Source organism: Schistocerca americana, chromosome 2 (genome assembly GCF_021461395.2).
Source record: "Schistocerca americana isolate TAMUIC-IGC-003095 chromosome 2, iqSchAmer2.1, whole genome shotgun sequence".
In the NCBI taxonomy this organism is placed as follows: domain Eukaryota; kingdom Metazoa; phylum Arthropoda; class Insecta; order Orthoptera; family Acrididae; genus Schistocerca; species Schistocerca americana.
Genome location: NC_060120.1, coordinates 1,064,093,709 through 1,064,109,196, shown reverse-complemented (window position 1 = coordinate 1,064,109,196; position 15,488 = coordinate 1,064,093,709). Strand labels below are relative to the sequence as shown.

Below are 15,488 nucleotides of genomic sequence, written 5' to 3'. Positions count from 1 at the left end.
ACCACACACAGCCAAGTGATGTATAGTGACAGATCCAATTACTTCCTTTAATAGAGGGGGTGTCCAGAGGAGAGGAAAGTATTTGCGATACCTTCTGTATCTCTAGTAAGACTCTCACTAGCCCTTCCAATACTCCCATTCACAGCAGCTTCCAATTGCTTGACAGCAGTCTGAGCTTTTCCAGCTGCTTATGAACAGGAGCTGACTAACCCAGTGCTGGAGAACAGCATTCACAGTGTGACTGCATTGTGGTTAGTGAAATATTGTACATAAGTTTAAAATAAACTTTCTGTGTCTCTTCTAGTTTATCAGGGTGTATACGCGGACAAGGATAAAACATTCCTGGAAACTGAGGAGCAAAAAAAAAAAAGTTTCGGAAAGATCTTCGGTATGCAGCAAAAAGTATGCTGCATATTTTCGTATTGCGAAAGTATAAATCCAAATTTCACCAAACACCCCCTGTTTCTTTCCAAAGTATTGAAATCAATATTGTGAAGTGCTTTTGTAGGCCAGTCGCAGTTCATGTCATGTGATCTCGCCAGCCGATGACAGCGGATATTCAGAGCATATGACATGTAATGTAGTCAGCCAATAGCAATATCACTGTTAAGTTTAAATGAATATCCATAGTGTTGCAACAAGAAAAGCAAGGCTTTCACATATAATATTGGTCTCGAACATTTGTGAGGACGTAGAACCACTGCCTCTTCCTCCCAGAAATATAGATGCCCTACCACAGCAAGATCAGTTCTCTGCAGTACGCGCTCTATGCCACGCACATTGCGTATACGCTGCGAGAATAAAAGCATTCATAATAAATGACAGGAGTGCGAGTGATTATTTATCGTCATAATTACCACGCCTGCTCTCCTCAACCTATAGATCAATAAGCAGCAAGAGAAGCTAATCTTTCACATATAATGTTAATCTTTTTTGCGCGTGTTACAATTTAAGATACTACATCACACAAATGTGCCAGTAAATTTTTTAAGAATGACATAAATGTCTGATCTTCAGGGCTTGAAATTCTTATAACTGACTCATGCTCAAAGAGCTGATTTTTAAATGAGAGTCAAATGCTCTGTAATTTAAGAAATTCATCGTACATTTTCACATGTAGTTCACTTTGTGTAAAACGAAATTTACTTCAAAAGTAACGCTTCCCAAACCATCATTCGCAATATTTTCCCACAACCTGTTAGAGATTCGTTCATTTCAGCAGTTGCCAGAGAGCACCAGATAACAGGTATCACCACGCTTGCACAGCTATATTGACGTAGGAAGCCCGTATGCTCACATGTGTAAAACATTAAAAAATCTTACATTAGGTCATAAAAGAAGCAACACGTCCGAGGATACTCCATGAATGTCGGAATATCGTGAACCATACTGAAAGGCACTAAAATGCATAGTTCGGCCACACTTTTCAGTGTGTTTTTTCAGGACGTAAAGTTTCTTGGAGTACCAGTACTGTATTATCTCATGTTTGGTTCTTTATTATGGCATATAAAAGAAGATAAAAATGTGCACTTGAAATGCAAAATAAAACTTACAGTTAGTACTGGATGGGATTGTTTGTAACCAGGAGAACAAGGACTCTTCAGAATATTTACACTCTTTATTGCCTACTGCTGTTTTATGTGACATAAAATTAAATACAGGATACATAAAAACAGAAAAGACAAGAGACAAGCACGACAGTACACATTTCTTCAATCCTTAGGTCCTAGCACTGTTTTCTCTGTAATCTTGCAGCAGCTTTAGATGCTGTGCTTTTCTGTCTGTGGAAGAATCTATTACCTCATCAAAATTCATCAAACATTTTGCTACATGAAAAATCGAAATGCCGTCTAGTACTGAAAAAGTTATAATACAAATAGTACCCAAGACTGGTGTGATTTCTCAATCTGATTATGTCTATTTTGTCACTGTCCACTAGATGAAACAAAATAGGCCCATCTAATACTGCGGCAATTGTAACACACACCAAATAAATGAGACTGTTTGGCACAAATGGTCATTTTTTTAGCATGATAGAATATAATTCATGAAGCACCAATATCAAATGCCTATTAGACCTACTACAAGCAACAAGTTTTATGTTATGAAATAGTTTCAAATTTTATTCATACACTCGAGCTTCTCAAGCATGAGATCAAAAAGTAGTAGTACGAAATTTTTGTATAAATTTGGGATCTTTATATTCTTCCATGATTTGTGTCATGTCCCCATTCTTCTTCTTGTCATCACAAATTCTGTAACTATTTCTGCCAGTGTCAAAACTTATTCTCTGGTTAAAGTCACTCATCCTGCCAGAATCACTGGTTTCATTATCCCATGTTTATTCTCCGGTTAGGTATTATTAAGTGTTCGTACCACACGTTTTCTGCGCTACTCCCAGAATAGAACTTACGCGGCTGCTAGCTGAGGACTGTACAAATGGTCCTTACTAGCTTAGCAATGTGGCCAAAAATTTTTGGGCAAAATTTTATTTGCTTGGGTACACCGAGAAGATAATAGGTAATCTTTCTTACCTGTTATTCCTGTTTGTCGTTTATTTCTACTCTGGTAGTCAGAATATATGGATTTCGCTAGTAAATATAACAAAGCTGATCATTCACAGCTGGCCGGTGTGGCCGAGCGGTTCTAGGCGCTTCAGTCAGGAACTGTCCGCCCCGGTAGCTGAGTGGTCAGCGTGACAGACTGTCAATCCTAAGGGCCCGGGTTCGATTCCCGGCTGGGTCGGAGATTTTCTCCGCTCAGGGACTGGGTGTTGTGTTGTCCTAATCATCATCATTTCATCCCCATCGACGTGCAGGTCGCTGAAGTGGCGTCAAATCGAAAGACCTGCACCAGGCGAACGGTCTACCCGACGGGAGGCCCTAGCCACACGACATTTCCATTTTAGTCAGGAACTGCGTGACAGCTACGGTCACAGGTTCGAATCCTGCTTCAGGCATGGATGTGTGTGATGTCTTTAGGTTGGTTAGGTTTAAATAGTTCTAAGTTCTAGGGGACTGATGACCTCAGATGTTAAGTCCCATAGTGCTCAGAGCCATTTGAATCATTCACAAACACAGTCAACCATATAAACAAATAGCGATTGGCATGGACCTGGTCGGGTTTATTCTGCTCAGTTCATGTAGTCCATCTCCTTTTGTCTGCAGGAAAGTTTATTATCAGATACAACCATGATTCCCCTGGCAGAGACATCATGTACACTATGAGCACATTCAAAAATAAACTTCTCATTCATTCAGAAATCAACTTAGAATGTGTTCAAAAACCAACAGGTATGTGTTTCAAAATAATATGAATAATCGATAGACCATCACGCACTGATGCTAGGCGCTTTATGAAACAAGGCTTTTTTCCTCAAGAATATGAATTTGGCGTCCCCACTAAAATTGCTGCCCAGGACGGATACCCTAGTTTGCCATCCCCCTCCCAACCCCTAGATCACGCCCTGCTGCGCATGTGTGTATCTGGCAGCTTGGGCGCACCAGTAAAATTTTTCTGCGTAGCATCTGGCTGCTTGCTGCTATTGCTTGCACAACTAACATCCACACTTATGTAGCAAAAAGTGGGAAAAGGTACTATCCATACGTGCATGCGCATGAGCCCGCTCACAACTACTCAAACGAATCTAATGTAAACTTGTGACGTCCAGCTCATCGGAGGCAATTTGTTGTTATGAAGCACTGCATTGTCTTCCTAAAGCCTTTAACACATTTTGCTGTTGGCAGAGGCTTGTATGAGCACTGTGTTTTGTTGTTGTGCATGGCATGTTTCCTTTGCAACTTAAGCTTTATTTACATTTTTTTCTCTTGTTCATGTTTTGTTGCTGCAGTATTATTCTGCAGTAGCGGTATATAGAAATATACTTTGTCAGAGTATCGGTTCTTACCAGTCAAAATTACAAAAATTTAACTGAAAACTAAAACAATGAAAAATTCCTGTAATTCTAAAAAATTCCCAGGGTTTTCCCGGTTTTCTCCCGGATGAAAAAATTCCGGGGTTTTTCTCGGCTCTCCTCGGTCATATACATCCTGTTTATAGGTTTATTATGCTACAAGGATTCAAAGATCCTTATAAGAACTCAAGCAAAGAAGTGATTTCTGTTCCAACAACAGAAAAACCTCTACGGGCTATGATCAGCATCACTCTAAAAAATAGCAGAAATTTACAGCAAATGCAAACAAGATACACTGCTGTTGAAAGGGGAATGAAATGTAACGCAATATGACAGTTACTGCAGGAGCAACACACAGTGTTATGCTGCAGCAGTCAACTTTATTGCAGTTGAACTTTGTTATTACAATTTACAACAAGAGTTGTGGGAATGATTACATTAGACACTGAAGTTTAAAATTCATAGCAAAGTCATTAGATCATTAAAATGCACTTAAATTCAAAAAAGTAAGGTCCCCCAGTAAAAAAACAAGAAAGTTTTGGAACACAGAAAAAACAAGATAAGGAAAAGTTAATCAGGAAAAATAGTAAATACACTCCTGGAAATTGAAATAAGAACACCGTGAATTCATTGTCCCAGGAAGGGGAAACTTTATTGACACATTCATGGGGTCAGATACATCACATGATCACACTGACAGAACCACAGGCACATAGACACAGGCAACAGAGCATGCACAATGTCGGCACTAGTACAGTGTATATCCACCTTTCGCAGCAATGCAGGCTGCTATTCTCCCATGGAGACGATCGTAGAGATGCTGGATGTAGTCCTGTGGAACGGCTTGCCATGCCATTTCCACCTGGCGCCTCAGTTGGACCAGCGTTCGTGCTGGACGTGCAGACCGCGTGAGACGACGCTTCATCCAGTCCCAAACATGCTCAATGGGGGACAGATCCGGAGATCTTGCTGGCCAGGGTAGTTGACTTACACCTTCTAGAGCACGTTGGGTGGCACGGGATACATGCGGACGTGCATTGTCCTGTTGGAACAGCAAGTTCCCTTGCCGGTCTAGGAATGGTAGAACAATGGGTTCGATGACGGTTTGGATGTACCGTGCACTATTCAGTGTCCCCTCGACGATCACCAGTGGTGTACGGCCAGTGTAGGAGATCGCTCCCCACACCATGATGCCGGGTGTTGGCCCTGTGTGCCTCGGTCGTATGCAGTCCTGATTGTGGCGCTCACCTGCACGGCGCCAAACACGCATACGACCATCATTGGCACCAAGGCAGAAGCAACTCTCATCGCTGAAGACGACACGTCTCCATTCGTCCCTCCATTCACGCCTGTCGCGACACCACTGGAGGCGGGCTGCACGATGTTGGGGCGTGAGCGGAAGACAGCCTAACGGTGTGCGGGACCGTAGCCCAGCTTCATGGAGACGGTTGCGAATGGTCCTCGCCGATACCCCAGGAGCAACAGTGTCCCTAATTTGCTGGGAAGTGGCGGTGCGGTCCCCTACGGCACTGCGTAGGATCCTACGGTCTTGGCGTGCATCCGTGCGTCTCTGCGGTCCGGTCCCAGGTCGACGGGCACGTGCACCTTCCGCCGACCACTGGCGACAACATCGATGTACTGTGGAGACCTCACGCCCCACGTGTTGAGCAATTCGGCGGTACGTCCACCCGGCCTCCCGCATGCCCACTATACGCCCTCGCTCAAAGTCCGTCAACTGCACATACGGTTCACGTCCACGCTGTCGCGGCATGCTACCAGTGTTAAAGACTGCGATGGAGCTCCGTATGCCACGGCAAACTGGCTGACACTGACGGCGGCGGTGCACAAATGCTGCGCAGCTAGCGCCATTCGACGGCCAACAAAGCGGCTCCTGGTGTGTCCGCTGTGCCGTGCGTGTGATCATTGCTTGTACAGCCCTCTCGCAGTGTCCGGAGCAAGTATGGTGGGTCTGACACACCGGTGTCAATGTGTTCTTTTTTCCATTTCCAGGAGTGTATATGGAACAATCTGATAAAACACAGTCCCAAAATTGCAGATACTTCTATCTTTTTTCTGTCAGTAACAGATAATTAAAGCTTGAACAATTCTTTAGCTCATAGCCTACAGTTTGTAATAAATGCTTTCCAAAAGAAGTTTGATACAATTCATCTTCATCTTACATATCCAAAAGAAGTTCCCAGAGTTACAAATTTCCTTAAAGATAAATGTTCAGATGGTTGTGACAATGTCAGTAGTAAAATAATGATATATTGTTCACCAAAACACTGTAATATACTGACTTATTCTGGCGTTGAATCTTTTGGAAGTGGCACTTTCCCAGAGAGACTTTGACACAGTTGTCACTCTACTTCCAAAAAGAAGGCAAAATATCAGTAAAGAATTACCAACCTATTTCATTACTTATAACGTCCGCCCCAGTAGCTGAGTGGTCAGCGTGACGGATTGCCGTCCTCTGGGCCCGGGTTCGATTCCCGGCTGGGTCGGAGATTTTCTCCGCTCAGGGACTGGGTGTTGTGTTGTGTTCATCATCATTTCATCCCCATCCGGCGTGCAGGTCGCCCAATGTGGCGCCGAATGTAATAAGACCTGCGATATGGCGGCCGGACCTGCCCCGCGAGGGGCCTCCCGGCCAATGACGCCAAACGCTCATTTCCATTACTTATAACTTCCAAGTGATAAAACAAGGATCCCAACACACTTCCCTAGGGAAAGCCTGAAGTTACATCTACTTCTGCCAATGATGATCCGTCTAAGATAACATGCTGTATCTTCCTACGAAGAAATCCTCAGTCCTGTAACAAATTTTGTTTGATACCCCATATAATTATTCTTTTGTTAATAACTGCTGTTATGGTACCAAGTAAAACGCTTTTTCAAAGTAAAAAAAAGAAAAATACTGCAACACTCTAATGATCTTTTACAGAAAAGAATTATTTGTCTTTCGCATTTCAATCAAGTCGTGGCAGGTGTCTGTGTAACTCTTGTTTGGGAGTCAAGCTGTGCAGGACAAACTTTGCACACATTTCTTTCATCTTCAAAACGTTCTTGAGAATGTCTTAATAATGGTTAGTGACATTAGTCAATTGTGATTTGTGACACAACAACATTGACACAATATCGTCACATGTCCACTCGTTAAGACTGCCTGCTGACAACTGACTGGTCGAAAGCATATCTGTTGTTTACATCTGCTAGTTCAACCTGTCACTGTAGTTATTGTGCTGATATTACTTACATGCCAGGAATGAAATCACTCTCGCAGCTTTCTGGGCAACAACGTATATGTTTGGAGGTCCAGGTGGCAAGCAGTGACACACTATGAAACTGTTATTAATACAGGGTGTTCATAAATAAATTTCGGAGCTTTAACGCTTTATGCCTTGTGACAAATGGTGCTCACATTGAACATTTATAAGGTTCTTCGTAAAACTGTTTGAGTTGCTCTTTCATTTGACATATCATTTATAACTATAAGTTTAATGTAATAAATATTATAAAGTGTAAAACCCCAACATTCATTTGTAAACACACTGTATATTCAAAGATAAATGGTGGCTCTTGTGGCTACGGAGACTTAATTTTTAAGCATAAGTATAGGCCTTCTAGCAGATTTGTAATTTATAGTGTGAGTATTCACAATGTAGTCTATGAAAGTACACATCTCAAAATTCCACAACTTCACCAACGCTTTAATTATCTCACATCGTGCCCTAAAGTGATGAACATACTACCCAAGATACTTCCTATCCCTCTTAAAGTGGTGTTCCATTGCCCACGCACATCGTTCTAGTCTATCCCTATGCCACACTCACTCCCAACCTTTTGCCACAGGTATAAAATCCCTGCAATAAACCAAGGTGAAAGATCAGCCCAATAACCCAGCACCTCCGCTCCAGTCCTATCACAGGCTTATCCTACCCCATCAGAGACCATGTCACTGGTGAAAGCAGCCATCTCACATATCAACTTGGCTGCACCAACACTGCACAGTTTTATGTTGGGATGAGAACAACCCAGCTGTCCACTATCATAATGAATGCCCACTTCAAAACTGTTGCCACAAACAATGTTGACCACTGGGTCACACAACATGCAGCTGAGCACAACACACTCAATGTCAATGGCTGTTTCACAGCCCCGGCCATTTGGATCCAGCCCTCCACAACCAGTTTCTCTTAACTAAGCAGATGGGAGTTAGCCTTACAACAAATCTTTTGCTCCCATAATCTTCCTGGCCTCAACCTCAGGTAATCCAATGTCCCCTCACCCTCCACCCACCACCAGCTTCCCCTTCCTCCATCCTGTCACACCCTCCCAGTTCACTTCACCATGTCACCTTCAGCATGTGCCACTACCGACTAGCTCCTAGAATCATGCATGACGTGCCTGGTCTATATACCTGCCATGCCTCCCTCCCACATTTCCAGCAAGCAAACCAGTTGCCTCCCTCTGAGTTGATAGCCACCCACCGTCAACCTCTCTCCCTGCCTGCTGCTTCTCGCTCCCTTCAACCACCCAACCTGACACTACCCTCACTACAACCAGTCTACCAGCTGAAATGCACCACTGGCACTGTGGAATGTTACTGCTGGTATTTGCTGCTGGAGTACTCATCCATGGTGTCAATTCTGTGAAAGTGAGAATGTGATCTGTCAGTTGTATGTTCATAAATGCCTTCACCTTTAAACCTTCTCTTTCCATACTTGCATCACTCCTTGAAGTTGTGGTTCTGTTATGCAGTGCCACGCACAGCTATATTAAACTTCTTTATTGCCAGATGGAAAGTGCTGTGATAATGGAAGACTATGTTTGCTACCCATTAGTTACAAAATCACCTAGCCACTTCTTTTCAAAATTGTTCTGCATTTAACAGTCTCCAACATTTTCTACATGTAAATTAAATATTCACATTTAAGCCTTTAATAACCAAACTTGTCGACAGACAGATCATTAGTATCCCACAGTTAAGAAGTAATTAAGTAATTCCATACAATCTTAATTTGTTTTTCTTTCTGGAACAATAGCCATTGTTGTCCAGACCTCCTATTCTTGACATCCATAACACACATCAAGGTGTAAATGGTTCCTTCCCACCAGTAAAACACCTGCCCTCTGTCGTGCCTTGTGGCCGTAATGTGCTCAGATTTGTGTTCCGTATCTGTGCATGAATAAAAATGAATGCGCAGTATGTGGTCTTTCCTCTGCCAATAATACCATAAATTATGGTTTCTAAATGGCCATCTTTCATCGGAAGTGGGATGTGTTGCTACCTTGAGTAGCAAAATGCATCACCACCTATTCCCCAACTAGGATGAAAGATGCCATGTAGAATAATTTAAATAATTAAACACAATATTGTATAGCTTTGACTTCCCATAAATTACAATTAGTTTCACATCAAGGGTCTCTTGAGATAAAGTGTTATTCCCATTCTTTTCACAACAAACGATACACATTCAGATATTTTCAACTTAGCACTTTTTCCATTTGTGATTCCTTGGTTCATCAGATAAAAGTGTTAATCTCTTTATATCAAAGTATGATAATTATTATTTCATAATTAATGTTCATTCCTAATGAGATATGCCCTCCTTGGTACCTTTGTTCTTTCACAATATGTGACACACTACGTGTTAGTGAACATTGTTTTAAACAGAATATTATCACAGATTAATGAACAACTTTCAAAGAAAATCCTTGAGACAGTTGATCACTTTGCTTCAAAATATGTTCATAACTGCAAAAACCGATGAGAACCATTTTCCTGTTACATATCTATTGATTATGGGCACTCATATGTAACTGCTTTGCAGCAACATAGTTCCCTTAATTTGTTTGATACACAATGTTCCAACATTTTAGTTACCATAAGGAGGTACATTTTTGCATTATCATTTACTCTACTTCTTCTACCTTCAATTCTTAGATTTGCTTTCATACATCATATACAGAAAAATGAAGATTCGAAAGAATGAACATTGACCAGGTAAATCCATATGCTTTAACTATTTTTGGAGAACACTTCTTTAAATTTCTTTACTCTTACTTTACAGTTTCCTACTTTCATAATCAATTTACTCTCATCTACTCTCATACGAGGGCTATCCACGAAGTACATTACGTTTTGGAATTAAAAATAAAGTACTGGAATTTTTTTTATTATATACAGATGAAAGCCACACTTAAATACCACTTTTCTACATAGTTGCCATTTAAATTAAGGCACTTATCGTAGCGATGGACGAGCTTGGAAATTCCTTCATCATAAAATTCGGCTGCCTGCGCCTAATAGTTAGATCTTAACATTGCCATTACTAAAATTTTTCTTACCTCCTACCTAACTAAATCACTGCATTTCTAGATTTCAGTTTCAACTCCTTAGGTAAGTTTGCTAAGGTTGTGTCAATTTGAGAAATTCTACTTACTGTAGTTTTAAGTGTTGTTTTATTATTAGATATGACTTTTATCCTATCCAGCTGTTTCAACTTATTTGCTTGAATTTTACTCTGTTTTGAGTGTTGTCACATCATTTGACATTGTTGTTATATTGTGAGACGAATCGTCTATCCGATAGAGCTTATTTAAAACCTTACCTAACATTTTTGTAACCATGCCCCTAGTTACAGGTATACTAAAGTGTGAAGGGTGTACACTCAACAACACTTAATTATTTTGAATAAATGTTTTATCCCCTTGAAACCATTATATAGTACTGCTGATAAAATTAGTCTCAATCTCAAACACTACACACAAATGCTTACAGCCCACATCACAGCTCACCCAGTTTGTTATACAGGGAGAAAAGTATTTAAACCAACGAACTCTGGGAGGTTTTAGGGGACATCAAAACAAATATTTTTACCTAATGTCATTTTTTCCTATGAGGAGTATTTAAACCGATGGAGGCCATATTACGCTCCTCAGTTGTTAGAGGCTGCATTACAATCTTCAGTTGTTAGAGGTCGTATTATGCTCTTCGGTTGTAAGCAACTGCTGTCCACCAGTGTAGTAGTGCATTGTTTCTGTTTACTAATGGAGCGATACACCTGGAGTGAGTACACTGATATGATTGGTGCTTACTACGTAGCGCACCACAATGAGCTCCACAGCGGTTTTATCAACAATATCCTAATCACCGTATCCTGCATCGTACAACCTTTGCTGCTGTGTACCAATGTCTGCGTGAGACCAGGTCATTTTAGCAGATTACCTGGACAGGGACAGCATCACACAGTAAGAACACTGCAATTTGAGGAAGCTGTCTTGCAGCATGTGGAGTGGGATCCTTCAATGATGTGGAAAGCCCACAGCAGGATCTTGTTCAAAGACTTAATCCTGCCACTTTTACTATTCGAATGGTATCTGAAGTGAGTGATCGTTTGACACAAAAATTTGTCTACTTTGCTTATTTTCATTTGCTTACGTCATATGGTATTATATTGTGGAGTAACTCTTCCCATTCTAAAAGGATAATTTTGGCTCAGAAATGGGCAGTTTGGGCAATAAATGGTGTAAGTTCACAAACCTCTTGTCGACCCTTGTTCACGAGTCTGGGAATTTTGACATAGGCCTCTCAATATACCGGGTGATCAAAAAGTCAGTATAAATTTGAAAACTTGTTGTTGTTGTTGTTGTGGTCTTCAGTCCTGAGACTGGTTTGATGCAGCTCTCCATGTTACTCTATCCTGTGCAAGCTTCTTCATCTCCCAGTACCTACTGCAGCCTACATCCTTCTGAATCTGCTTAGTGTACTCGCCTCTTGATCTCCCTCTATGATTTTTACCCTCCATGCTGAACTCCAATACTAAATTGGTGATCCCTTGATGCCTCATAACATGTCCTACCAACCGATCCCTTCTTCTAGTCAAGTTGTCCACAAACTCTTTTTCTCCCCAATTCTATTCAGTACCTCCTCATTAGTTATGTGACCTACCTATCTAATCTTCAGCATTCTTCTGTAGCACCACATTTCGAAAGCTTCTATTCTCTTCTTGTCTAAACTATTTATCGTCCACGTTTCACTTCCATACATGGCTACACTCCATACAAATACTTTCAGAAACGACTATCTAACACTTAAATCAATACTTGATGTTAACAAATTTCTCTTCTTCAGAAATGCTTTCCTTGTCATTGCCAGTCTACATTTTATATCCTCTCTACTTCGACCATCATCAGTTATTTTGCTCCCCAAATGGCAAAGCTCCTTTACTACTTTAAGTGTCTTATTTCCTAATCTAATTTCCTCAGCATCACCCAACTTAATTCGACTACATTCAATTTTTCCTTGTTTTGCTTTTGTTGATGTTCATCTTATACCCTCCTTTCAAGACACTGTCCATTCCATTCAACTGCTCTTCCAAGTCCTTTGCTGTTTCTGACAGAATTACAATGTCATCGGCAAACCTCAAAGTTTTTATTTCCTCTCCACAGGTTTTAATACCCACTCCGAACTTTTCTTTTGTTTCCTTTACTGCTTGCTCAATATACAGATTGAATAGCATCGGGGAGAGGCTACAACCCTGTCTCACTCCCTTCCCAACCACTGCTTCCCTTTCATGTCCCTTGACTCTTATGACTGTACAAATTGTAAATAGCCTTTCACTCCCTGTATTTTACCCCTGCCACCTTCAGAATTTGAAAGAGAGTATTCCAGTCAACATTGTCAAAAGCTTTCTCTAAGTCTACAAATGCTAGAAACGTAGGTTTGCCTTTCCTTAATCTTTCTTCTAAGATAAGTCGTAGAGTCAGTATTGCCTCACGTGTTCCAACATTTCTACGGAATCCAAACTGATCTTCCCCGAAGTCAGCTTCTACCAGTTTTTCCATACATCTGTAAGGAATTCGCATTAGTATTTTGCAGCTGGAATTTATTAAACTGATAGTTTGGTAATTTTCACATCTGTCAACACCTGCTTTCTTTGGGATTGGAATTATCATATTCTTCTTCAACTCTGAGGGTATTTCGCCTGTCTCATACATCTTGCTCACCAGATGGTAGAGTTTTGTCAGGATTGGCTCTCCCAAGGCCGTCAGTAGTTCCAATGAAATGTTGTCTACTGCCGGGGCCTTGTTTTGACTTAGATGTAGATAGAGAGGTAAAAATTGACACACATCCTTGGAATGACATGGGGTTTTATTAGAACAAAACAAAACACTCCATATTGCTAGACGCGTGAAAGATCTCTTGTCCGCGACATTTGGTGACGATCGTGTGCTCACTTTCGTCATGCTTGGCCTCCCACGTCCGCAGACCTCAGTCCGTGCGATTATTGGCTTTGTCGTTACCTGAAGTCGACAGTGTATCGTGATCGACCGACATCTCTAGGGATGCTGAAAGACAACATCCAATGCCTATGCCTCACCGTAACTCCGGACAACAGTGCTGTTCACAACGATATTCCTCGACTACAGCTATTGTTGAGGAATGATGGTGGACATATTGAGCATTTCCTGTAAAGAACAACATCTTTGCTTTGTCTTACTTTGTTATGCTAATTATTGCTATTCTGATCAGATGATGCACCATCTGTCGGACATTTTTTGAACGTTTACATTTTTTTGGTTCTAATAAAACCCCATGTCATTCCAAGCATGTGTGTCAATTTGTACTTCTCTATCTACATAATTCCATGATTTATTCAGTTTTCAAATGTATACTGACTTTTTGATCACCCGGTATATATTCCTTACTGTCATTTCTTGTCAACAGTATTAGATTATTCTCAAGAATAAGCAGGTATCACTCAGTTAATATTCAGTAGAAATCAAACCTGCATTTGCATTGGACTTCCTTAACTCTTGCGCAGAAAGGTGTGCAGTATACTGGTGCATCCATTTTCAATAAGCAACCACTCAAATTCAAAAGTCTTAGCAGTAATCCATGCGCTTTCAAATCAAAACTGAAGAATTTCCTCATGGGTCACTCCTTCTATTCTGTCAAGGAGTTCCTCGAAGCATTAAGCTGATTCTTGTTGTTTTGTTGATTGCGTTTATTTCAACTTATGGATTGACTTATTTTGGGTCCATAAATATTTTATTTATGTTGTAATTTCATGTACTGACACATTCCATGACCTTGGAGATTTGCTCCTCAATTTGGTCCCACAGAATTTGACGTGTATGTAAAAAAAAAAAAAAAAAAAAAAAAAAAAAAAAAAAAAAAAAAAAAAAAAACATTCATATGTAAGCTCTTAATAACCAAAGTTGTTGGTTGTTGACTAAAGGATTGTTGGTATCCCAAACTCAAGAAGTAAGTATGTAAATAAGTAATTCCATAGAATCTTCTTTCGTTTTTCTTTTCACAACAACAGCCACTGTCACGCCGAACTCTTCTTCTGTGGCGCACATAGCACCCCAAAGTCACGATGTCAGGGCATAAATGCCTCCTTCCCACCAGTAACGCACTTGCCCTCTGTCATGTCTTGTGGCTGTACTGTGCTTATGTTTGCATTTCATATCTGAATATAAATAAAAAATGTGTGTGTGTGTTTTCTGTGTGCATTTTACTCTAGCTCAGAAAGGATTATCCCAAAAGCTAGCAAGTTTTCTTTCCTTTCCTTTCCTGTGTGCCTATCGACAACTCAATGCTTCTGCTTTTTGGTGAGCGATCTACTTTAACTCAAAGTATTTACATTCATATTACATTAATAAATAATGAGGAAAATTAAAATGTAAAAGCAGTTTTGAAACAATTTATGTATACCACAGTCAAGAAATTACATTCCAAAATATTTAAAATGTAGTGAACTGGAATCAGTGTGTTGGCATAGAATTATGTGACTGGTGAAATATATCATAAACTGAAGAAAGAAATAATAAAGAAAGGATGAAGGGGAAGGAGTGTGAATAAGAGAAAGAGGAGAAATGTAAAATAAACATTGTGTTTTTGAGGATATGAGAAAGTACACTGAAGGATTACAAAGATAAGGAAAGTGCAAAATGGTGACAATAATTGTGAAGATTCTTTAGTGTCAAGAGATATGTAAATTGTGTCCTAGGGATATGACACAAAAAGTGTAATGCAGCAAGTGAAACCTAAGTCTTGTCAGTCAGTTAGTGATAAGGCAGAAAAAGAGGTACAACTGGCTAATAATATGAGAATTCTGAAACATCACATCACAAATAATTATAATAAACAAAGGTGACTTCCAGAAACAGAGAGATCAGCTAGAATGTTATTGTTTTAACTAGTTATACTTTGCATAATTAACTGAGTTTTAACTTGGAATGAAAAGCACTCTCATGGCCTTTGGACTGTGCACTTAAACTGTAATGAATGTAGTGATAAATGAAAATTTGTTCCAGACTGTAATCTGAGTCTAGTTGACCTTAAATTTGCTGAAATTGATAATTATATACGTTGAAATTACCGTCACATTTGTGTGAAGAGAAGATCTCCTGGCATTTCTTCAGATAAATCAAGAGTCCCAGAATAGCCACAACGAGTAGTGTAGTTCCAGCAACAATAAATGCTATTAGGGTCGTATCACCAAAAAACCGTTTACTTCCATAATTTGAATACACTATTAAGTCAGGAGCAATTGTAGCTGAA

General features: G+C 40.3%; 1 protein-coding gene across 1 annotated transcript in view; it reads right to left on the bottom strand.

Moving 5' to 3' along the window:
* LOC124596559 (Down syndrome cell adhesion molecule-like protein Dscam2) overlaps window positions 1-15,488 on the bottom strand; it is a 183,605-nt gene that overhangs the window by 63,273 nt on the left and 104,844 nt on the right. The window contains exon 6 of the mRNA XM_047135744.1: window positions 15,307-15,483. Within this exon, the coding sequence (XP_046991700.1) occupies window positions 15,307-15,483 (177 nt within the window). The remainder of the gene's footprint in view (window positions 1-15,306; window positions 15,484-15,488) is intronic.